The sequence below is a fragment of the Lagenorhynchus albirostris genome, chromosome 7 (genome assembly GCF_949774975.1).
Source record: "Lagenorhynchus albirostris chromosome 7, mLagAlb1.1, whole genome shotgun sequence".
Classification (NCBI taxonomy): Eukaryota; Metazoa; Chordata; class Mammalia; order Artiodactyla; family Delphinidae; genus Lagenorhynchus; species Lagenorhynchus albirostris.
This window is the reverse complement of record NC_083101.1, coordinates 101,957,488-101,983,451: the sequence shown is the minus strand read 5'-3', so window position 1 is coordinate 101,983,451 and position 25,964 is coordinate 101,957,488. Positions and strand designations below refer to the sequence as shown.

The following is a 25,964-nucleotide window of genomic DNA, read 5'->3' as shown; positions in this document are numbered from 1 at the left end:
TAATTAAGCCCTGATGGAGCTCAAGGAAAACCCAAACGACTAAAAATGAGCTCTGCCTCCCAGGTCTCCAGCTTCTCACCTCTCGAAAACCTTCGGGAAAAGAGCACAACACACTCAGGACACAAAAGAGAAGCAACACTCAGTTTTCCCAGCCCAAAGAGGGACAAACAACCTAGAGATTATCGGCTCTGTTTTGCTACATTGATGCGTTGTTTTCCAGGCAGCTCCTGACTTTTTTGTGAAACAGAACAGCTGGGTCTAGGTGAGCTGAGCGCTGAACGGGAGTTACCCCAGGGAAGTTGCTGGAACACCCACCTCGCCTTTTCCATATTGCCGGCTCATTTCATGCCGGAAATAGAGAGGCCTCCCCCGCCTCTTGGGTCTGGCCCGATCCACAGGAAACTTCTCTCTTGATTAGACTCCCACTGAGCCAGGGGTTCAACTTTCCATCTTTCATTCCAACCCATACATCCCACCACTCCACCAAGGCCCAGCCAGGGGGCCTTTGCAAACAAACTCACCCATCCACGTCCACTGTGGGCAATCTACAAAGCTCAGGCTTTCTTGGAATCAAGATTATCCTTTGAACCACCAGGGAATACTCTCCAAACAGCAGATTTATCCTTATTTGCTTTTGGCAGTCACAATCCAGGGTCAATTAAACAGAGCCAAGCCCTAATGCTTAACCTCTTTCCTGAGCATTTATTTACATGCGACGGTGGAAGAGGGCGTAGCATTCTCTCAGCCCCATTTGGATGACAGCTCTGGAGATCACACTGGCCTTCCAGAGCCTTCTTTTCCCTAGGTTTTCCTCCAGTCCAGCACAAAGCAGGTCTCAACGCTCTCTCTCACTTGCAGGCATAGACAAAAGCAAAACGATGTCGACACTACTTTGGATGAATGGGTGACAGTCACATGACACATCTGGGTATGTCCTTTTAAAACAGACTTTCCAACTGAAATGGGATCCAGATGTTGTAAGGGCAGGCATGTATCCAGTCCCCTTCCTAGGTGGTACCTACGGAATGAAGACCCAACTTAATATGACTTTTATGTGTACTTCTTGTTTCCCCTACTACGATGTAAGCTCCTCCGGACCTCGGGCACGGAGCACTTGGCTGCTACGTGGAGCACAATGCTTAGCCCACGGTTGGTTCTTAAAAGCTGGTTCGTCCAATAAATCAAACAATAAGTGAATACAGTGAAGAAGGTTCAAATGTATCCGATTAAACCCCAATCGATGTTCAGGAACAAAAGGTTTCCTGTACAAGGTTATGCAGATAGATTTAGATTTGGGAAAATCTTGATTTCCTTGTTTACTAGGAGTAACCATCAAGCTAACAGCCAGATTATTTTCCCCCCTCTTTTGTAATAGCTGGCTGTTCGAATGTTCCTTACATGGAAGCCCTATTTATAAAATCTTTATTAGATGACAAACTACATAAACAGCATTTCATATTTCAGAGATTCTAACCATTCTTTAAGACCCAACTCCAATAACTGGTGACATTTATTGAGCACTTACTATGTGCCAGATTCTGTTTGGAAAGTTCTCAGGCACTTACTCACTTTGTCCTTACAACCCACTGATTGCATCCCCATTTCATGAGTGAAGAAACTGGCTCGGTTGTTCCTTGGGCCTCCCCTGTCCCCTCCAAAGGAAAGTATTCATTTCCTCTTCTGAAACCCTCCTTAGCATGTCCTGTGCTTCTCTTATGAAACATATATTCTCCCACGAGCATGGAGCAATTCAGGCATAATCCTACCCCCTCTGCTCCACTGAAAATGGGGCTACCTTTTCCCAATGGTACTTTTTCCCCACGCGGATCCAACAACTGCTTGTCAGAATCACCTGAGAAGTTTTTGAAACAAAACACAGCAGGGGCCTGGGCTTCACTCCCTAGAGAGTCTGGTCTTGGTGCTCTGGAACCTTTACCTTCAGAAAGCTGTCCAGGTGCTACTGACACACACCAGGTTTGAGGACCACTGTCTTATACAACAGCTCACGGCCTTGCACTTTGTGGGTAATGAACAAAATTTATCCAATGAATGGATGGCTTAATGAATAACCCATTTTTTGTGTGTGTGGTACGCGGGCCTCTCACTGCTGTGGCCTCTCCCGTTGCGGAGCACAGGCTCCGAATGCGCAGGCTCAGCGGCCATGGCTCACGGGCCCAGCCGCTCCGCGGCATGTGGGATCCTCCCGGACGGGGGCACGAACCCGTGTTCCCTGCATCGGCAGGCGGACTCTCAACCACTGCGCCACCAGGGAAGCCCTGAATAACCCATTATTATGAGATGTCGTTCCAGATATTTCCAGTTGTTTTCCAAGTGGACACAGAACTACCCACACCCAAACTCTGCCAAGCCCCCCGACGTAGCCCTTACCACTCCCTCCCAGCCCCCTTCGCTCATTCAGCTCCAGACACACTGGCCCTGGGTACTGCTCCTCAGTTGTCCCAAAATATCTGCCTGGACCATTCTTGCCCTAGATTTGCATGGCTCCTTTCCTTTTTTTTTTTTGGCCGTGCCACATGTCATGCGGGATCTTCCCCAACCAGGGATCGAACCCGGGGCCCCCTGTGTTAGGAGCACGGAGTCTTAACCACTGGACCACCAGGGAAGTCCTCCTTTCTACTTGTATTCAGATCTCTTCCCAAATGTCACCTCCTGAGAGAAGTGACCTGCCTGCCCCCACTAAACTAGAGCACTCACCCCGGCCCCCCATCATTCTTTATGGTATCACAGTCCTTTATCAAAATTCTCATGGCCCTTAACACTAACTGACATTATATTACATATACTTTAAATGTACTGTGTGTTTCTTTCCCTTAGAACACACATGTCAAGGTTATGGATTCTTCGAGGAAAACAGACAAGCTTCCCCTGCTGTTTAAGTCTTATTCTGTCTGAAGTGTTTCAGGGGAGTCTCGTGACAGAAAGGAGGGCCGGCCGTAGCTGACTTTCCGGGTCCCTTCCATGATCCAAAGTCTTAGAAAAAGGCATTTTTACAGATAGGAGAAAAGCTCGGACATCATCCAATGCAAGAGCTCTTCTTAATCTGGAGTTCAGGAGTCCTTGAAGATGTATAAACTTCCTAAAACTGTGAAATTTTGTCCGCGTGCATAAGCACAATTTTCTGTGGAAAGGATCCACAGCTCTCAATGGAGTTTCAAAGGAGCCTGATTTCCCAAACGAAAAGTTAAAATTCTCTAGGCAAAATCTTTCATTATGTAAGAGGAAACTGAGGCACCCTCCAAGAAACAACTTACAGAAGGTCAAACAGCTGGTTAGTGACAGAGTTCTAAGAAGAATCCACATTTGTTGATTCCCAAGCAGTCCCCCTCCCTCTGCCCCCAGCCCCCCATGAGATGTTCCCATAGAAAGAGAGGACCTGTCCCTCACCACACCAGATTGCCATTCTGAACCACTGGACTCTCAGAGTAGCTCCTCTCATAACTAAGCCTCTGGGCAAAAACACTGAAGCATGCCTTCCCCTAACAATTTCATTATTCACAAATTTGCGTGTAAGTGAGGACATCAGATGGCTCAAAACTGCCCTAAGCCTCTTTCAAATGGCATTTCATGCAAGGCAGTACAGGGCATCCGTCACATACCCTCACTCACCAGACGCTCTCAGCAAAGAAAGAACTCCTTTTCCTTCCCTACTGCTAATGGCTCCAATTTTCTCATGATTTTCTATCATGGTGAGTGCCAATGAAATATCACCCCCATCACACGTCCCACTGGCTATTCTTTCAACATCGTGGCTTCTAAAGCAGCCCTGCTGGAATGAAAACAAAATCATATCCACAAGCCATTCGGGAGGAGTGCAGAGAGGGAGGGCGTGCAATGAAATAAAGGGCAAGGGCGTACTGTAAGCTCAATCAGAAGCACATGATCTGTCCGCTACTCTGGAGAGATTTGCTGTATTCACGAAAGCCCTGCAAGGTACTTTGAGGTACCATAGAAACTTTTCCAGTTAGGTCACTGCACTGCAAGGAACAGAGACCCTCTCAAGGTACCCCCGGAAAAGGTCTGTTTTAGACCCGGAGTTGGAAAGCTGCTGAGAGCAAGGACAGCTCCAGGGCCTGGATCCCCCCCACCCCCTGCCTCCACCCTCCAGATTGCTGGAGGGTTTCTTTCCACACCTGTTTCCTTCTATCAGTCAGCTTCCTCAGTTTCCATATGGTTGTTTGGTGGGGTTTTTTTTTGGTGGTTTTTTTTTTTTGCGATAAGCGGGCCTCTCACTGTTGTGGCCTCTCCCGTTGCAGAGCACAGGCTCCGGGCGCCGCGGCATGCGGGATCCTCCCGGACCGGGGCACGAATCCGTATCCCCTGCATCGGCAGGCGGACTCCCATCCACTGCGCCACCAGGGGAGCCCTCCATATGGTTTTGTCATTCATAACTTTGGCTGCCATGTGACTTCAGTCTGCCATGGATCCAACTCTCTCAAATGACATCCTTTTAGCTTTCGCCTCTGGGGCAAAACATTTCCTGGGATTCCTTCATTTGAATTCCCAAGACAGGGAATCTGATTGTTTCTACTTATTTCTTTGGGCCAAGATCTACGTCATTGTCCAGACTATGGGACGGCCTCCCTGGGGCAGTGGGCGCACCCAGGCACCAATCAGCATGGCCGCGGGAGTGGGATACTGAGTAAAACTTGACTACCTCGGCCTTCCCCAGGTCTTCTGCAGGGGCTGTGCCCGGACTGGTACCGGAATGACTGTCACACAGGCACTAAACCAGGCTGGTCAACAGTGTGCTTGGACTTGCACGTGACAGCCAAATGTTAAATTTTCAAGAATTCTGAGAGCTCTTTGCTAATTCACCTGTAATTGGAAATTGGCCACAGTGGGAGGAGTATTTACACCGCAGGCATTGGCAAATGCCACAAAAATGGCGGATTTTGTTGGTTTTCCTAGAGAGCTCATTTGCCAGCGCACCTCTGCAGCATTAATGGTTAAAGAGGGAGAAAAACAAAATCAAGGTAAACAAGGCTTCCCAACAATCCGGCATAATCCACGTCACTTCCCTCTTCTCTTCAGCCAGCCTTCGCTGCAGCCAGAATGGACGGCTTCCTCATCCTCCTTGCAGCCAGCGCTCGTGCTACGTCACCTGTCAGCCTTCCCAAATGGCAATGCCCACCTCTGTCAAGTTCAACTTCTTCCCTGAAGCCTACCCATTTCCCTCTATTAGAACAACCTCTGCTTCTCTGAACTCCTGGAACCCAAAGTGTACTCCTCTGCACCCCTTTTCACGTTCAGCCTTTTACTATAGTTATTTCTGGCTTCATACTTTGAGTCCTTTCATTCATTTTAAACTTCCCAAGAATGGGATCTATGTCCATTTCTCTGGATCCTTCCAAGAGCCAACCATATACCTGCTCCTCACTTAGCTACCTGGTCAGCCCACGGTGAACGAATACAGAACACTTATTTCCACAAGTCTGCCACTTACAATTCCAGGCCTGCTAACCCACGAGTTCCCCCAACAGATCTGAGCCCTGACAACCGAATCAGCAGCAAGAGGATTCAAGTCTGCCAGGTGGCTACAGGCGTGGATCTGGCGTGTATGGGAATTATGTTCGCTAGATCCAAACTCCTGTAAGAGAAGGGCAAAGTGAGGGATTAAACACGGGGATTAAACTTTGATCTGACAACATCAGAGTCACACTTCAAACCACAGTCAACCCCCATCTCCCTTTAAGCCTTTGGGAAAAATGACTGGGAGCATTAGGGGGAAAATCTCAGAACCAGGAACCAGATGAAAAAGATCACAAGTTCACTGTCAAGTGGAGAACATTAGTTCTTCATGTCACGGATCACGTAACAGCCTGAAGAGTATATAAAAGCTGACAAGAAGTCAGAAGGAAAACTATCAGATTACAACTGGCATGTGAAGAAAAAGGCCAGGAAGAAATGGGCTTCTTTGCCCCAAAAGTTTTTTCTGGACAAAACCTCCTAAGTCTTCAGGCAGAAAGTTCAATGGCGTGTCAACTTTGGATCCTGGCATTCTGGGGTCCCTGAATGTGGCCTTACCAGCAAGGCTTAATTTGCAGAAGTATTCAAAACTTGAAAATTCTTCACACTCTGAGAATCTGGAAGGTTAGAAAATATTATCTCAGGAATTCCCTGGCAGTCTAGTGGTTACGACTCCATGCTTCCACTGCAGGGGGCACGGGTTCGATCCCTGGTCAGGGAACTAAGATCCCACAAGCCACACGGCACGGCCAAGAAATAAACAAATTAAATTTAAAAAAAAAAAGAAAAGAAAATATTACCTCTAGTTTACAGATGGAAAAACTAAGCTAAAGAGAGGCAAGTCACTTGACTGTGTCTGTAACAGACACTGAAACACAAACCCAGCTTCCTAATCCTGGTTTCAGTACCTCTCGGTTCACTTCATTCCACCCATCATCCCTCCAAACCCTAATGCCCTAGAATATAAAAAACAAGTGGCTTTTGTGAAATGGATAATTCCTGAAGCTTAATCCAAACACACGGTGTGAAAACTAGTTTCGAAAAAAAATTCTCAGAACTAAGGCAGACAAAAGAACATGGTAGGGTGACCATTTCAGCAAGAAAACAAGCTCTCTAATCTTCCCCAAGTATAAAACCCTGCCACTCAAGGCTGCTGATAAAAGCAAGAAGATAAAGACATATTATGGCAGAACACATGTTTCATTTTAGATATCATCTATATTTCCTCCATCTGTCTTTTCTTTTTTTTTTTTTTGCAGTACGCAGGCCTCTCACTGCTGTGGCCTCTCCCATTGCGGAGCACAGGCTCCGGACACGCAGGCTCAGTGGCCATGGCTCACGGGCCCAGCCGCTCCGCGGCATGTGGGATCTTCCTGGACCGGGGCACGAACCCATGTCCCCTGCATCGGCAGGGGACCCTCAACTACTGCACCACCAGGGAAGCCCTGTCTTTTCTTGATAGGCGTGGTTTTAGGAAGATAGGACCACAGAGATGCTGTACTTTCCTAAGACTTTATAACTGGTAGCTAAAGCCTCCTCAACGTGGAATTTTGCCCCCTGGGATCTAAAAGAAATCCATCTAGAAATAAAGAAGGAGGGCTTCCCTGGTGGCGCAGTGGTTGAGAGTCCGCCTGCCGATGCAGGGGAACACGGGTTCGTGCCCCGGTCCGGGAAGATCCCACACGCCGCGGAGCGGCTGGGCCCGTGCGCCACGGCCACTGGGCCTGCGCGTCCGGAGGCTGTGCTCCGCTGTGGGAGGAGCCACAACTGTGAGAGGCCCGCGTACCGCAAAAAAAAAAAAAAAAAAATGAAAGCAAAAGTTCACCTGTCCAGATGTCCTCCCTAACACACTCTGATTTGATCCTTAAAAATTTAGTCCTTTGAGCAACAAATGAGGGGCTGTTTTCCTGGTCTAAAATCCGCTTTAGGGACTTTCCTGGTGGTCCAATGGGTAAGACTCCATGCTCCCAATGCAGGGGGCCTGGGTTCGATCCGTGGTCAGGGAACTAGATCCCGCGGGCATGCCGCAACTAAAGATCCCGCATGCTGCAACCAGGACCTGGTCTAGCCATTAATTAATTAATTAATTATAAATTAATTAATTAATTAAATCAGCTTTAAATCAGAATCAAAACGTCCAGAGAGAAAGGTGATGGGATTACGGTTTGCTTCAAGGAGTGGGCCATTTGCTTCTGAAATAAGCCATGTGGTCACATCTGAACTGAGTGAGCAGGCGCATATCTAATTCAGGAAAGGAAATAAGAGACAGATTCACAATTTCCAAGGCACTTGGCTTCGATCAGAGCTCAAACATGAAAAGAATTCTTCTGCAGGCTCAAAAGCATTTCTGAATTTGTGAGCTTACAAAGAGACCTCCCTGAAGCTATCAAGTAGTTTGAAAACAAGCTTGACTGACAATCCTCACGTTGCAAAAGATGAAGCAGGAACCAGCCTCTCTCAGGGCATGCAAGGTTCTTGAAAAATGATTCCAGGGACTTTCCTGGTGGTCCAGTGGGTAAGACTCTGCACTCCCAATGCAGGGGGGCCCAGGTTCCATCCCTGGTCTGGGAACTAGATCCCACATGCCGCAACAAAGATCCTGCATGCCACAACTACAAAAGATCCCGCATGCCACAACTACAAAAGCTCCCACATGCCACAACGAAGATCCCACGTGCCACAACGAAGACCCAGCCTAGCCAAATAAATAAATATTTTTAAAACTAAAGTACATTAGGTCTCTAAATCATTATATAAATGCTTTAAAAAGAAAAGAAAAAGAAAATTCATTCCAGAGTATTCTAATGCCGACAACTCTTCAACTGAAGTAGCTACCAGTCTTCTTTAAGGAAGGCTACAGGCCCACAAGATAGTCATTCAGGATTCTGTCCTCAATGGATTCCTATTTTCTGATTCTATTATAATCTGTGTGGTAGGACCAGAAATGGCTGGCCTAGGGCTACTGGTCCCAAATGTCTCTGAATTCACGAGGCTGGAGATGACGTATATTGTGGCGCTCTGTCAGGCCAAAGCGAAGGCAACCAGCTGGTCTGAAGCCCTGTCCACTCCATGGATTCTCTATACATTCCTTATCTTATATAATAACCACCCCATGGGCCCCTGGAACATAACATGTGCTCAGAGAAAAGTCATAGGGAGTGCAGATTCAAATTCCAGTTGGCCTGAGTCAATACATCCATGTTAATGAGTCCAGTTAGTTATGTGTGAATTTATTATTTATTTATACCTCTTAGGATCCCAGACTATTCTAAGCCAGTAAGAGAGTGCTACCTAAAAGTACAGGAGGGAACTCTCTGGCAGTCTAGGATTAAGACTCAGTGCTTTCACTACTGTGGCACGGGTTCAATCCCTGGTCGGGGAACTAAGATCCCACAAGCTGTGTGGCACGGCCAAAGAAATATAATAGTAAAAATAAATATCAAAAAAAAAAAAAGTATAGAAACAGAGACTAAAGTCCCATCACCCAGAGACCCCTAGGAATTCAAACATGTTCCATGGAGATTCCTGCAAGCCCAGGCCAGGTCCAGCCTTAGGGGTTTTGAAATTGGAAATACTAGAATCTAGTCTGGACCTTTGAGGATGGCCTCAGCGCAAACCAACCTTCCCTACTTAGGAATCAAGCCTGCTCTGCAAACATGGGCACCTGATTGCCAGGCCAGCCTACTGTCGGGCAGGCTCCCGCCTAGTGAACTTTCAGATAATGATTACGTACTGCCCACTGCACCAGGAAGTGTGCTAATCTTATTCCTACCTCCTCACTTGGCTCAGAGCCTTCTATGATCTCACAAACGCAAAGAGTAATAAAAGTTAGAAGGCTTGGACTTCGAAATTCCAAACCACTAGAAGCTGTTCTCCAAAACTTCACTCTGTAGCAAATGGCTTTTGCCTCTACCTTGACGATTCTAATTTTAAGCATGGTTCGGCCACAAGGCACAAACTATGGTCTGCAGGACAGTAAACAGTAACCTTGGTTCTGATGTCAGCTTACCATGTGTCCCCGAGCAAATCAACATCTGCATCTCAATCTTCTTCAGTAACTCAAAACACGATTTACATTTTTAAGGCATGTCATATTAGTGATGCTGTTAGACTACAGAAATTATACACACACACACACACACAATGTTCTGTTTCATTAGTGAAATACTTTATTTTATGTAACATAAGACCAAGTCTTGTGTCTGCACCAGGATGTCCATTACCTCAACAAAAGAGGACTGTGGCATCATATTTTATTGTCTTCAAACAGATAGAGGAGTCAAAGTCTGAGATCTTACCCACCATAAAATAGCCATTTAGGGCTTCCCTGGTGGCGCAGTGGTTGGGAGTCCGCCTGCCAATGCGGGGGGCGCGGGTTCGTGCCCCGGCCTGGGGGGATCCCGCGTGCCGCGGAGCGGCTGGGCCCGTGGGCCATGGCCGCTGAGCCTGCGCGTCCGGAGCCTGTGCTCCACAACAGGAGAGGCCACGGCGGTGAGAGGCCCGCGTACCGCAAAAAAAAAAAAAAAAAAAAGCCATTTAGATCCTAAAAACAACCAGCAAATCAAAATGAGATGTGATTCCATGAGTTTTAAATTTTAGGATTATAAAGAGATGAGACTGGTATAAACATGAAAATTCCATTTTGCCCTTAATTGAAGCAAAATTTTGGATTGGGTTTTGATGATAAGCAGAGAGAAAGAATGTGTCGTAAGTAATTAACTGAATTGTAGAAAGCAAAGTGTATTCAATTACGGATGGTCATCAAGAATACAGGAAGGGGGCTTCCCGGTTGGCACAGTGGTTAAGCAACTGCCAATGCAGGGGACACGGGTTCCAGCCCTGGTCCGGGAAGATCCCACATGCCACGGAACAACTAAGTCTGTGCACCACAACTACTGAGCCTGCGCTCTAGAGCCCATGAGCCACAACTACTGAGCCCACGTGCCACAACTACTGAGCCCACGTGCCACAACTACTGAAGCCTGCATGCCTAGATCCCGTGCTCCGCAACAAGAGAAGCCACCGCAATGAGAAGCCCGCGCACCACAACAAAGAGTAGCCCCCGCTCGCCACAACCAGCACAGCAATGAAGACCCAACACAGCCAAAAACAAAATAAATTTATAAAAAAAAAAAACAAAATAAAGTGGTTGCATCAATTTACACTCCCACCAGTGCATGAGGCTCCCTATTGCCATATATCCTGCCAACAGTTGGAATTTCTGTTTTTTTGGGTTGTTTGTGCGGGTTTTTTTTCCCCCAATTTAGCCCTTCTGGTGGGGTTGTAGTTGTCTAGCACTACGTTTGCATCTCTGTGATGACAAATGGAGATCAACACCTTTCCAAATATTTATTGGACTTTGGATTATCATTTTTTGTGAAATGCCTATTCAAGTCTTTTTCCCATTTTTCAATTGGGTTATTGTTTTCTCTTATTGATTAATATTTCTTCACATATTCACAACAGGTTAGATATGTGTATTGGGACTGTCTTCGTTCTACTTTGTGGGTTGTCTTTTTAATCTCTTCTTAAGGGTGTCTTTCAGTGAATAGAAGTTCTTAATTTTAATATGACTCAGGATAATTTGTTTTTCTTTTAAAGTTAGTGTTTTTTGTGTCCCTTTAAGAAATCTCTGCCTACTCCAAGGTCAAGATGTTCTCTTATGCTTTTTTTTTCTGAAAGCTTTCACTGTTTTACCTTTCAGACATTTGGAATCAATCCTTTATATGGCATTAAGTAGGAGTCCAGTACATTTTTTCAATATAGATAACCAACTAACTCAGCACCACTTTTTGAAGATATCAGCCTTTAATCACTGCACGCCATTGTCATCTTTAGCAGACACCCTGTCACTGAGTCTGATTCTTTTTAATGGCTGTACGGTGTTCCACTGTATGCATGTTTCATAAGTAACAACCCATGCCCAACTGATTCCCATTTAAGCTGTTTTCATGTCTTTACTATAAAGAATGCTGTCATGAATAATCCTGTCCGTATACCATTGCTCACATGTGTTAGTATATCTGTAGGACAAACTCATAGAAATGGAGTCGCTAAGTCAAAAGGTGTGTGCATTTTTAAATCAATATTTGACAGAGGTTGTACCAATTTTAATTGGATTTTCAGATCACGGTGAACTGCGCACACAGTATTATTATAAGACCCAGTACAGGGGCTTCCCTGGTGGCACAGTAGTTGGGAATCCTCCTGCCAGCGGAGGGGACACAGGTTCGAGCCCTGGTCTGGGAAGATCCCACATGCCATGGAGCAACTGAGCCCATGCACCACAGCTGCGCTGTGGAGCCCGCGAGCCGCAACTGCTGGGCCCGCGTGCCACAACTACTGAAGCCCGCGCACCGCAATGAAGAGTGGCCCCCCGCTCACCGCAACTAAAGAAAGCCCACACACAGCAACAAGGACTCAATGCAGCCATAAATAAATAAATTAATTTTTTTTAAAAGACCCAGCACATTAGAACTTCAATTATACCAAAGTTCCCAACATTTTTGAGCCTTAGGATCCCTTTTTAAAAACCAATAAATGTGGGCTTCCCTGGTGGCGCAGTGGTTAAGAATCCGCCTGCCAATGCAGGGGACACGGGTTTGATCCCTGGTCCAGGAAGATCCCACATGCCGCAGAGCAGCTAAGCCCGTGAGCCACAGCTACTGAGCCTGCGCGCCACAACTACTTAGTCCATGTGCCACAACTACTGAAGCCCGTGCACCACAAGAGAAGCCACCGCAATGAGAAGCCCACGCACTGCAACCAAGAGTAGCCCTGGCTCGCCACAACTAGAGAAAGCCCACGCACAGCAACGAAGACCCAACGCAGCCAAATACATAAATAAAATAAACAAATTTATTTGAAAAAAACAATAAATGTTTAACTATGCTTCTAGTATCCACTGACTGGAAAATATGTATATAACCATGTAATTCACAGACACTGTGCCTCAGGACCTAAGAAATGGAAAGTAACCAAAGTGAATCATGCTGTCATGCTCTGAGGCGCAGGCTCCTCTGCTTAACACAGTAAAGAGCAAGGGCACCTGCTATCTGCACCTGGTCTGAAGGAAGCTCAAAGCTCAGGGCAATCAGGTCAAGGAGCCTTACCCAACCTGCTCCCAGGTCAAGTGTTCAGAATAAAGCATCATCATTTTGTTCAAAACACAAGTCTAAAAGAACTCCAATGGGCTTTCACTTCCAGGCCAGCACTATAATTATAATCCTTTATGATCAATACGCAATTCTCCCTTCGCCCATCAGCACCTTGTAAACCACAGTAACACTTGTTCTCAAACATGCCTGTAACATCATGAGAATGTCACGCTACTTATTGATTTTGTGACTGACATCAATGTCAACACCACAGTGCTGAGGACCAAAGACATGGGGCCCGCTGCCGGCCTGAGACATTGTGACTACCACAGAATGCACAGCATGACTTCCACTTTGCAGCCTCAGACCTCTGAACACACTCCCTTCCCAGAACGCTTCAAAAGGGGAAGGTGCTTGGCAAAAGAAACCGTCAACAAAATGAAAAGGCAACCAACCGAAAGGAAGAAAATATTCATAAATCATACATCTGATAAGGGGTTAATGTCCAAAATAGGTAAAGAACTCATTCAATTCAATATCAAAAACAAAAAAAACAAATAATCCAATCGAAAAATGGGCAAAGGATCTGAATAGACATTTTTTCAAAGACATACAGATGGCCAAAAGATGCTCAACATCACTAATCATCAGGGAAATGCAAATCAAAACCACAATGAGATCTCACCTCACATCTGTCAGAATGGCCTATCAAAAAGACAAGAGATAACGATCACTGGCGAGAGTGGAGAAAAGAGAGCCCCTGTGCACTGCTGGTGGGAATGTAAATTGGTGCAGCCGCTATGGAGAACAGTATGGAGGTGTCTCAAAAAAAATCAAAAACAGAACTATCGTATGATCTAGCAATTCCGCTTCTGGGCATTTACCTGAAGGAAACAAAAACACTAACACAAAAATATGGAATAACCATAAAATACAAGGAAATCCTGCCATTTGCAATGACATCAGTGGACCTTGAGGTCGCTGTGCTTAGTGAAATAAGTCAGAGAATGAAAGACGAATACTCTATAATATTACTCATAGGTGGAATCTAAAAACCACAACAACATAAATACAGAGAACAGACTGGTGGTTTCCAGGTGGACGCGGGGTTGGGGGAGGAGAGATTGGTGAATGTGGTCAAAAGGTACAAACTTCCAGTTATAAGATAAATAAGTCCTGGGAATGCGATGTACAGCATGCTGACTACAGTTAATAATAGCTACTAAGAGAGTAGAACTTTTAAGTTCTCATGAAAAAAAAGAAAGTAATTTGTAACCCTGTGGGGTGATTGATGCTACCCAGAGTTACTGTGTGATCATTTCACAATGTAAACAAATATCAAATAATGATATTGTACACCTGAAACAAACAGAATATTATATGTCACTTATATCTCAGAAAAAACGGGGGGAGATGATTTAATAGCTGGATCTTGTTTATAACAAAACCTCCACCTGGAAAAAACCCAGGGATGACACAGCCTTCCTCCTGTGTGGAGAGAACTTACTCTTTAGAACCTTATGTAGACATGATAAAGAAACTTACTTTCTCCAGAGTTATGAAGAAAAAGGAAGCAGCTAGAAGACAAGTTAAGACAAGCAAGACATTTGCTACGAGCTCTGGGATTTTGCTGAAGTCATTTTATGCCTCTGGGGCATACTTTTCCAATAAAATAAAGTGTTAGCCAAGAGGTGACACATATAGAATCTAGCTCTTAATCTTTTATGATTCTAGACACAAAAGGGCAAAGAAGTTAGATTTTTATGACTTATTCTTATAACTGGTCTGTGGCAGGAAGGCTGGGGAGTGACAGCCCTCTAGTTCCAGGCTCACAGAAAGTACAAATAAAAGACAACGCATCCTGCCACAGGTACACAGGTAACAAACCAGTCGGGGGATGCATTCACCTTGGGTGAGTCAGCAAAGAGCTATTTGCAAGAAGGAGTCAATCTCTGCTGCAATTTCCTTCCCTCGAGTTTTTTGGTTTTTTTTTTTAATTGAAATACTCCCGCAATGGGAGAGGCCACAACAGTGAGAGGCCCGTGTACCGCAAAAAAAAAAAAAGTAGACAACCAAGATTCTTAGAGGGCGTCTTGGGCATCTTCCAGTCCCTTGGGGAGCATGGAAATGTAAGAGAAAACGGCACAACCCAGAAAGGTGGACGCATCTGAACAACAGCAGCTTTGCAATGGCACGGAGGTTTGTGAAAAGACAAAGATCACTTTTTTGTTGTTGTTGCGGTACGCGGGCCTCTCACTGTTGTGGCCTCTCCCATTGCGGAGCACAGGCTCCGCACGCGCAGGCTCAGCGGCCGTGGCTCACGGGCCCAGCCACTCCGCGCCATGTGGGATCTTCCCGGACCGGGGCACGAACCCGTGTCCCCTGCATCGGCAGGCGGACCCTCAAACACTGCGCCACCAGGGAAGCCCCAAAGATTACTTTTGCCTCTTGCTTAGGTACTGGCTGCCAGCAATTCAGACGATCGTCTGAGTGAGCTGATGGCCAGCCCAGGCTCTGAGAAGACGTGACCTGGACATCACTTGGAAAAATTAAATTAACGCAAGCATCCTCTGCTTTTGCTCACCCAAATCTCTGCCTCAAAAGCATTTCTTAGCCTGATCTCAAAAGCACTTTTTTAAGCTTAAAACTAAAACCCTATTATTCCTGAGGTATGCTGGAAGCTAATACTTATAAACCAAGGTCAAAGGACTCCCAAAGGATTTATCATAGCCTTTAATGTCCACACACAGCGGACATTTCATAGGTGATTTTACCTATTTGATGAGGGAGAAAACTGTTTTTCCCTCCTTTTAAATATTCAGTGAAAAACAAACTATGTGACCATACTCAAGTTTGTGGCCCATAGATAGGGGTCAAATTCTATTATAATTCTATTACAACTCATTTTGAAGAACTGAAATGAGTTATAAGAGATTTTGACCCATATTCCTCTTCTTATTCTTTTGACAGTATTAAAATATTTTATATATATAAAGTTATTGTGTTATTATATTGGGTATTGCTGGAGAAAAAACTAGAAGTTGGAAAATTTTTCCTTTATGGAAAAAAATCATTGTAATGAGATTTGAGTCCTTACCCTGAAACCCCACTGGTTTGTTTCTGAAAATTTAGATGAGGAGAAAGCACAAATTAAGTTGCAGCTAACATGTAGGCAGACAGGACCACGACAAAAAGCCTTCTGTAAATTTGGACAGACTAAATTTTGAGTAACTACTACCTTTGCTTCAAAGCCCCTCACCAGTACTCTAAATTACTTTTCTTCTCCACATTACTGTGATCTCATATTTTTTGTTTAATTACCCTGCGTACAATATAGATGTGCTTATCGTAAGGCATCTCAACTCCTTTTGGGTAATGGGAAGTAACGGATGAATTTAAATGCCTTGTTTCTTCCATTAGATTGCACTGTTCCTTTCCAACTCGTGCTCAACGAACTAATCCAATGAGTCAGAACCTCCTAAACCCTATTCACCACCGTGGTCAAGCCTTTTCTTTCCATTTAGCCAATCCTACAACACATCTTCCTCCAGGAAGCCTCCACAAATAATGAAGAAATAAAAAGGAACAGCAGCAAATTACCACTGTTCCCTTCCCAAGAATGCATTATTCAGGATTTCAATTCCTTTCCCACCCCACGATCCTTTGCTTAAACAGTTATTAAATCTCTTTTATCTATTCTTTAAATGTTCCTTTTCTTATTGCATTTTTTTAAATTTTTTATTTATTTATTTATTTTGGGCTGTGTTGGGTCTTTGTTGCTTTGCACGGTCTTTGTTGTGGCGAGCAGGGGCTACTCTTTGTTGCAGTGCACGGGCTTCTCATTGCAGTGGCTTTTCTTGTTGGCGGAGCTCGGGCTCTAAGCGCACAGGATTCAGTAGCTGTGGCTCGCAGGCTCTAGAGCGCAGGCTCAGTAGTTGTGGCACACGGGCTTAGTTGCTCCACAGCATGTGGGAGTCTCCCAGACCAGGGATCGAACCCGTGCCCCCTGCATTGGCAGGCGGATTCTTCACCACTGCACCACCAGGGAAATCCTTCTTACTGCTTTTGACTGTATCTCATTGGAAGTGCACGTAGGGCAAAATATTCCATAACGTGGGGAAAAATTTCCTCTTCCGGCACACAAGACAAATTTAGGTAGATAACGGAATTCATTTATTCCTTCATCATTTATTTACTGAGTGCTGACCACGTGCCAGGTGCCATCCTGGGAGCGGGGGGGAGCACTAATGAAAAGGATAAAGTTCCTGTCCTCATAACTCTATATTCCAGTATGGGAGACAGACAGTAAACACAAACAAATAGGACAATTAGGGAAAAGGAGAGACATAAAGACAGTAGTGTCTTTTTTTTTTTTTTTTTTTTTTTTTTTGCGGTACGCGGGCCTCTCACTGTTGTGGCCTCTCCCATTGCGCTCCGGACGCACAGGCTCAGCGGCCATGGCTCACGGGCCCAGCCGCTCCGCGGCATGTGGGATCTTCCCGGACGGGGGCACGAACCCGTGTCCCCTGCATCGGCAGGCGGACTCTCAACCACTGCACCACCAGGGAAGCCCAAGACAGTAGTGTCTTTAGCTGGGGTCCTCAGAAAGCTCTAAGGAGGGATTATTCCAACAGACGCCTGAATAATACAGGAATGTTATTCCATTTTTAATTCTTTTTTACCTAACTACAGGTTGATCCTCATTATTCGCAGATTCTATGGTATTTGTGAATTCTCCCACTCGCTAAAATTTACTTAACCCCCAAATCAACACTCCTGGTGCTTTCGAGGTCATTCCCAGTCATGTGCAGAGGGGCAAAATGTGACATGCAAGTTCCCATCTGAGGTTGGACAAGGAGACACTGCCTTTTTGTTTCAGTTCTCATACGGTAAACCAGAGTCCTTCACATGGTCTTAACTTTAGTGCCATGTTTTTCTTATTTTGTGCTTTCTGTTAATGATTTTGCTACTTAAATGGCCCCCAAGCATAGTGCTGAAGTGCTGTGTCGTGTTCCCAAGCCCAAAAAGGCTGTGATTTACCTTACAGAGAAAATGCATGTGTTAGATAAGCTTCCTTCAGGCTTGAGTTTACATATAGGGTGTGGGCCGTGAGTTCAATGTTAGTGAATCAGCGATGTAAACCTTCTGTTTAAGGTCTTTAAACCTTAAACATAAACACACATGACATATGGTTATATGTTGATCAGCTGATGAAAACGTGACCAGAGGCTCACAGGAACCTGACCTTGTATTACCCCTAGGAGCAATGGTAACATATTAGCTAAGTCAGTGTTCTTGGGGACTTTACAGAACATTAACTACCACAAAAAACGAGAATCCACAGTATATCGAAGAGAAAGTTGGGCACCAGCCTCCTCCCTCTTTAATGGAGAAAACGGTTTGATGGCCAACAGCATGGAGCCAGAATCCAATATGCTGCTATTTTATTTTTGTTGCCTTTATTTTTAAGGTTGCCACTTTCTGGAGCAAGTGATGCTGGTTCCCCTTTAATGGCAGGAATGTAAGGTTTTCTTTTTCAATCACTGTTTTAAGTAAAAATTAAAAAACAGGCAGGGCTTCCCTGGTGGCGTACTGGTTGAGAGTCCGCCTGCCGATGCAGGAAACACGGGTTCATGCCCCGGTCCGGGAAGATCCCACATGCCGTGGAGCGGCTGAGCCCGTGAGCCCTGGCCGCTGAGCCTGCGCGTCCGGAGCCTGTGCTCCGCAACGGAAGAGGCCACAACAGTGAGAGGCCCGCGGACCACAGTAAAAAAAAAAAAAAAAAAAAAAAAAACCAAGGCAACATAAAATATTAAGTAAAAAATAACAAATTCCACTTATATGTGTAACCTAAAAAAATGATACAAATGAACTTATTTTCAAAACAGACTTAGAAAACAAACTTATGGTAACCAAAGAGGAAAGGTAGAGGGGCATGGATAAATTAGGACTTTGGCATTAACATATACACACTGCTTTATATAAAATAATCAACAAGGACCTACTGCATACCACAGAGAACTGTACTCAACATTCTGTAACAACCTATATGGGAAAATAACCTGAAAAGAAAGGATATATGTATATGTATAACTGAATCACTTTGCTGTACACCTGAAACTAACGCAACATGGTAAATCAACTACACTCCAATATAAAATAAAAATTAAAAAAATAATAAATTCAATGGGGAAGAAAGAGATGGTTCGTTCAAAAGTAAGTCTCCAAAAGTGAGTATATAAGATAGTCCTTTGGGACTCAAGAATAAAGTATCAGAACTTTTACTTATATTTATTTTTATCTTAAAAAAGATAAAGAAATTAAGCTCTAATACTTACGAACTAACAACAAAAAAAAAAGAAAAGGCAAATGGGTAAGGCAATAGGCATGAAGCAGCTACACAAGAGTACCTGGTGTAAAAATTAATACAGAAACAGAAACATCAATTAAAATAGTCAGGAGGCCAGAAGTGGGAGCCGTGGCACCCTACAGGATAGCAGAGCCCAACAGGAAGAAAGACTTCCCCTTCTTGCCCGGCAAGAGCTCAGCCAGTGGGAGCCTGTCACAACTCAGCCAATGAAAAGCCACTGTACTTCAAACACTCAATTCCTCCAATGGACTCTTTGTTTACTACAGCCCTCCCAACTTCCTTTTCCCCTCTATAAAAGAGTTCTCCTCTCCTGGTTGCAGGGATGTGCATGTGGCTTGCAGACGCACTGAGGGTTGCAAACCCTGAATTGCAATTCTTAGCTGATTCTGAATAAATCCATTTTTTGCTGGAGAACTAACTGGCAGTCTCTTTGTTTCACGTCAACACTGGACATGGCAGAGATCAAAGTGACAGATGAACAACTGAAGTTTGGGAAACACATATGGAGTTGATTTTGGGCTTAGGAGTGAGATTATATGCATATGGATGAAAAATTTATGCTGTATGAACCTTAGTTTTCTTATCTGGAAAGGAGACAATATATGAGAATTACAGCATTATCACAATGATTTAAAGAAATAATGTGTAAAGCAGCAGTGTTGAAAGTTTTGAGCCTCAGAACCCCTTTAACACTCTGAAAAGTTATTGAGAATTCCAAAGAGTTTTTGTTTATGTGGGTTATATCTGTCACTATTTATCATAATAGAAATTCAATCTGAGAAATTTTAAAAATACTTATTCGTTAATTAAAGTAACCATAATAAACCCCAATACATGCTAGCAATATATATATATTAGATCAAACTACTTTTCCAAACAAAAACACTTAGAAGAGCAGCATTGCTTTGCATATTTGTAAATCTCTTTGATGTCTGGCTTCACAAAAGGCCTTTGGATTCTCATACCTGCTTCTGCATTCAATCTGTCCCAGTATCACAGTCAATGTAGCCTCTGGGAAACTATACTGTATACTCATACCAGAACAGAGTAAAAACAGGCCAATAACATCTTAGTATTATTACCAAAAAAGTTTTAACCTCATGGGCCACCCGAAAGTGTCTCCAAGAGCCCCACATGTACCTGGGACAGACTGAAATAAAGGGCTCAGAACAGTGCCTTTCATGAGGTAAATGCCTAATAAATATTAATTCTCTATTCCTTTTATTCTCAGCCTCAATGTTGTTAGAACATGAATGTATTAGGGCAAGGACTTCTTCAATTCATTACAATTGTATAATATCTAGCTTGGTCATGTTACTAACTGGTTCTGTAACTAACTAGCTGTGTGATCTTCATAGCCAAGGATTCTTAATCTGTGTTCAAATTCAGAGGATCATGGACTTGAAAAGGGAAAAAAAGCTACATCTCTGTTTTCTGACACTCAGCATTTACTTCAATGATGACCAGAGGCAATAAACCACAGGTGTACTGCTGATGCTGGCCTCAACTGAAATCACAGGTGTCTTATATATAAAATAGATAACCGACAAGGGCCTACTGTAGAGCACAGAGAACTATATTCAATATCTTGTAATAAGCTGTAATGGAAAAGAATCTGAAAAAGAAAAGATATATATACGTATAACTTTGCTATACACCTGAAACTAACACCACTGTAAATCAACTATACTTCAATTAAAAAATAAATTAAACTCTCCTCCACTGTTGGTGGGAATGTAAACTGGTACAAACATTACGGAGAAGAGTATGGAGGTTCCTTTAAAAACTACATATAGAACTACCATATGATTCAGCAATCCCACTCTTGGGCATATATCTGGAGAAAACAGTAATTTGAAAAGATACGTGCACCCGAATGTTCATTGCAGCACTATTTACAACAGCCAAGACATGGAAGCAACCTAAATGTCCATCGACAGAGGAATGGATAAAGAAGATGTAGTATATACACACAATGGGATATTACTCCGCCATAAAAAAGAATGAAATAATGCCATTTGCAGCAACATGGATGGACACAGAGATTATCATACTAAGTGAAGTAAGTCAGACAAAGACAAATATCATGATATCACTTATATGTGGAATCTAATAAAAAATGATAAAAATGAACTTTTTTATAAGACAAAAACAGACTCACAGATCTTAAAATCAAACTTATGGTTATCAAAAGGGAAACGTTGAGGGGGAAGTGATATATTAGGAGATTGGGATTAACAAATACACACTACTATATATAAAATAGATAACTAACAAGGACCTACTGTATAGCACAGGGAACTCTATTCGGTATTCTGTAATAACCTATATGGGACAAGAATCTGAAAAAGAATGGATATATGTATAGGTATAGATGATTCACTTTACTGTGCACCTGAAACTAACTCAATATTGTAAATCAACTCTACTCCAATAAAAAATTTATTAAAGAAATCACAGGCATTTTCCTATATTATGGTTACTACAGATATCTTGAAAAATTGTATATGCTCATCACTAATTCAAAAGTATGGTAGTTATTATGCATTAATAAAGAAGCACATATATTACAATATCACAAATTTTTGAAAACTATCTTGACAGCTGTAGTTCAATTACAGGTGGCTTCAATTTTCAGTCCTTCATATTTGACTATGCAATTAAGAACATTGTTCTGAGAAAGTGGGCCACCTTAAGGGTTTAACCTGATTGGCCAAAGGCATTCATGTAACCAAAAAAGTAAGAACAACTTATGTTAAGCAATTCACTTTACCTCTTTAGGCATCAAGTTCCTCTCTTTAAAAGGGAACTGAACTAATCATTCTGAGACCAAATTCCACCCCTCCAGCTAGAGTCTATGGAACACGGTGCCGGTGGTGAGGAAGAACTGAATGGGGACCCACAGCACACCTCAGTGCATTAACAAAGCACAAGAATCCGGTTTGGGTTTTTACACTAACATTTGAGAATCTACAAAGTTAAATGCTCTTAGACTAACTGGGCCTAGCACAGCGAAATAGTCGAAAAGCTAACAGTGAAGCAAATATTCCCCCAAACTACCTTTTATCACAATATAAAAACGTACAGGACAAATCCCACCCAACAATAATGAATGATTTTGCAAAGGTTCCATCATCAACATAATCTGGGTCTGTTCTTAATAGAAACAGCTTGTTTGGGAACAGACTTAAGAAATGTTTCGATAAATGTATCACTGTTTGCTTAACATCTAAATAAAAGTTTTCCACCTTCATATCTTAAAACACGCAAAATGAGAGAAATAATAAAGGAAAAGAAAACAAGAAAAAAAAAATGAAGGGAGAAAGAAAAGAGTTTTCCATGGCTGTGGGGCAGCCCTCAGCACTCAGCACTTCACATCAGGGCACTAATGGCCCAGAAGTTTAAAGAACCAAGTCTGTGGTCCTCTTACCCGATATTAAGCCCACCTGATGCTAGAGGTTGAGTCAACAGTTGAAGAAATAAGAAAGCCCAGACATGTTGCATTTCAGTCCCTGTAGAAATATCTAGCTGTCAGGGATAGCCAATAGTGGCACCAAGATAAGTAGAGACAGCTAGCTTCACCGTGCACAGTTCAAACTGAGATCAAACACTACCCTCACGCAGAGGAGCTGTAAGTCATTAACATGCTTCAAAACGGCCATCACATGGTTTCCTTCCAGCAGAAACGAAATCTGTCCAGCAGACCCTCAGAAAGGACAATAATCCCCCCACCATAAGTCGAACAAGCCAGTTTCCCCAATCATATTTAAGCAAGTCTGTCTACTCCATGCCTGTTTTCTCAGCAGCACACCTCCTTTTTTTTACTTGCAAAGATAAAGACAGACTGAAGGCTCTCGCTTCATCCATCTAACGGATGGATGGATGGATCTAACAGAACAAAATAAAAGTCATATTGGAGTGAATGAGATGCTGAAACCTAATGGGGAAAAATACTGCACTAAATCATCATAGAAATTAGGTTGGCGCTTTAGAACGCCACCCCAACGCCAAGGACAGAGCAGTTACTGCTCCATAGCGGTATCCCTCTCGAGTCACAGGAATACAAAACCATAACCTTCTGATTCACTGAACCAAAGGATAAGTAATAAAATGTAGGAATGGTGAGGGAGAGGCGTGAAGGTTAGGAGGTCCGGGGAACACCAAATCTGAAGGAGGCAGTGGGTAGGGCTTTGAGGCCTGGGTGAAAGGCCGGACTGTGGGATGCAGAGGTGGGAGGGCACTCCGAACAGGGGACAAGCACAGGGGAGCAAAGTCCCAAAGGAGGGACTCTCCATGGTATATTGCACAAGAGGGAGAAGGGCAGTGTCTGCGCCACAGGGTTGATGGAAGAAGCTGTGAGAGAGATGGTTTGTGAAGATATTGCCGAACTGGATTCTCAGAACCTTGAAAAGTGGGCTCAGTTTAGACATTACCCGGTAGGTCAAGGAAGGCTTCCAAGCAGGGAGGTAACATGAACAACCATGTGTTTTAGGAATAAACAATGGACATTGATCTCATCAGCTCATCTGTCCTAACAGTGGGCCCTTGTGTCAAATCCAGATTAATCAGAACCTATTGTGTCTAGTGAAATAAATTTCCCAAATTATATCTTGGGGCAATTTTGCTACCACATATGCTTTGGAAATGCAGTTCACTTTTCTTGTCTGATGATAAATAACAGACTCTAGAACAGGAAAAAAAAAAAGAAAGAAAAATTAAAAAGAAAATACCATCCTTGTTCCTATGACTACGGCAATAAAACCCACATTTTTCGGATATGTTTGCATTAACTACACCAAAGTCATAATAGTTTTGGAAAGCGTTTCTCCTGTTAAACAAAATTAGAACTGATAACTTTTTTGTGAGTAGTAATTATTGATTAGGTATTGCTAAATCTACTTTAATTTAGGAGTTAGTACCCAATAACACTCACAAATAAAGAAACCGACTCCGACTCATTTCCACAACTACTGGCTACTTACTGGCACCTGATGAGGAACACCTGTCTGAAATTTTATGACCAATTCGTGAGGGGGACGGTCTGGCGCAGAAGTAACAACATGCACCCATTTCTGAGTTACAACCATAGGAGAGTGCAAGGATTCTAAAAGAAATTTAAAGGAAAGAAAGTGTTTGCAACAGAGGGAAAACAAGGAATTACATGCATGTTATTATATGCACACACACACACACACATATATACATAAAGGATCACAATCTAAAAGTAATCAATGTGAGAAGGTTGGTTTGTTTTTCGTAACTGACTACAGAGTTGAAATGCACATAGAGATGTTAAGATACAGTATCTCTGAAACAGACGTAGTCGTCAGAAAGTATAGAACAGGTTCAGGGACCGCTCCCTGGTAACCACTGAGGTGAGGAAAAAAAATGGGGGCGGGATGGGAGTGAAGTCGAAGACTAACTTCCAAATAGGCCCAATGAATGACCCTGACAGGAAGTGATAAAATTCTCAACGCACACAACTGTGTTTATACTAGGGAATCGCACCCAAGCCTAATAGCCACTGTAATTGCCCCGCTAAGTGGCAGTCTTCCCACAAGACCTCAGCAACCTCACCCCTTGATAAAAGTAGGACCAAGGTTTTTCACCTGGGTCAAAACCCGCTTATCCACTTGTTTCGGATCGAAACTAATACAAAAGCAATTCCCCACACATCCTGGGGGCCCTCCAGCACCGCTGTTATGAATGCCAAGTGCCTAGCATGGGACCTGTCACAGTTTTCTTAATAAAATGTCCTCGATCTAATCCCACGACGGGATCGGAATTCTGAAGGCAGTCTGAAATCCTCCCCATACACGCTCCGGTAGGGGATGACTGTCCGCACAACCAGCCCCGGGGGCCAGCCACCCCCGTCCCCATGCCACACACTTCCTGTCGCTTCCATCACCTCCACACCACAACTTGAGTTTCCCGATCAGTTTACAACTGCTATCAGGATCCCAGTGCCTGGAAGGAACGAGGGGAGGGGGGCTTCCTACCCCCAACTCTTCTCTTTAGGTTTCAGAGAGAACCTACGACGAGGGAGGGCAGAAAGCACTGGGGCAGCCAGCCGACTTCGCGTTCTGCCGGCCTCGGCTGGTTACAAAGTACTGAATGAAGCCACACGGACAGGAAGGAGGGGGGCGAGCACCAGACCTGGGTGCCCCAAATGAACCACAGGCGAACGCCCTCACTTTGCACGTTTCTACGCTGCAAAGCGCTGCAGCTTTGGGCGCGGGGGCAGGATTGCCAGTCCCGGAGCCCAACTGCACTTTTAGCCACCCGGATTCCCCAAACCCAGGATGACTTCCCCCACGGGGCTCCCGGAGAGGGCTCCGACTCCCACCGCCCGCTCTGTGGGACGGCTGCAGCTGGAGCCGAACCCTCTCGGCGCCCCCGCGGGCAGCGGGAGACGGAGCCGGGTCCCGGGCAGGCGGGCACCGAGTGGCCCGGCGTCCGCCGCCCAACTTGGCGCGGGGCAGGGCCGCTCCCGCGAACTTGGCGGCGGCCGGGTCGGGGGCGGGGTGGGGCGAGCACTCACCAACTCCGTACTTCTGCCTCTTGGTCGGGATCCAGCGGGCCATGGCGGCGACCTCGCCCCGCGGCAACGGCGGCGGCGGCGGCTACAGCTCCCAGGGCTCCGGCTGCCACCGCGCCGCGCTCCTGCGCGCCCCGGACTCTTCCGCCATGTTCCGCCAAACTTCGCCCGGCCCCGCGCGCCGTCTCCTCGCGGCGCTGCCCGCGATACGCTCCGGCTCCAACCCCGGGCCGCGGTCACCTGCTGGGCCCGGCGGCCGCGGCGCCGTGCGCGCCCCTCCCGGCACCGCCCCGGCCCCTCCCGCAGGCCGCGCCCTCCGCCCGCCGAGGCCGCCTCCGCGCCCCGACCCGCGGGCGCCCGGCCTCTCCCGCCGGCCCGCCCCGTACTCCGCGCTCTCCCTGGCCGGGGCTGGCTCCGCCTTGCGCACTTCCCGGGAGCAGTTCCCCAGCACAGACTGGGGTACAGTTTTTTT

General features: G+C 44.8%; 1 protein-coding gene across 1 annotated transcript in view; it reads right to left on the bottom strand.

Annotated features, from left to right (window-relative positions):
* LOC132523878 (dedicator of cytokinesis protein 5-like) overlaps window positions 1–25,742 on the bottom strand; it is a 91,012-nt gene extending 65,270 nt beyond the window's left edge. The window contains exon 1 of the mRNA XM_060155711.1: window positions 25,496–25,742. Within this exon, the coding sequence (XP_060011694.1) occupies window positions 25,496–25,538 (43 nt within the window). The 5' untranslated portion in view covers window positions 25,539–25,742. The remainder of the gene's footprint in view (window positions 1–25,495) is intronic.
* Between the last annotated feature and the right edge of the window lie 222 nt (window positions 25,743–25,964).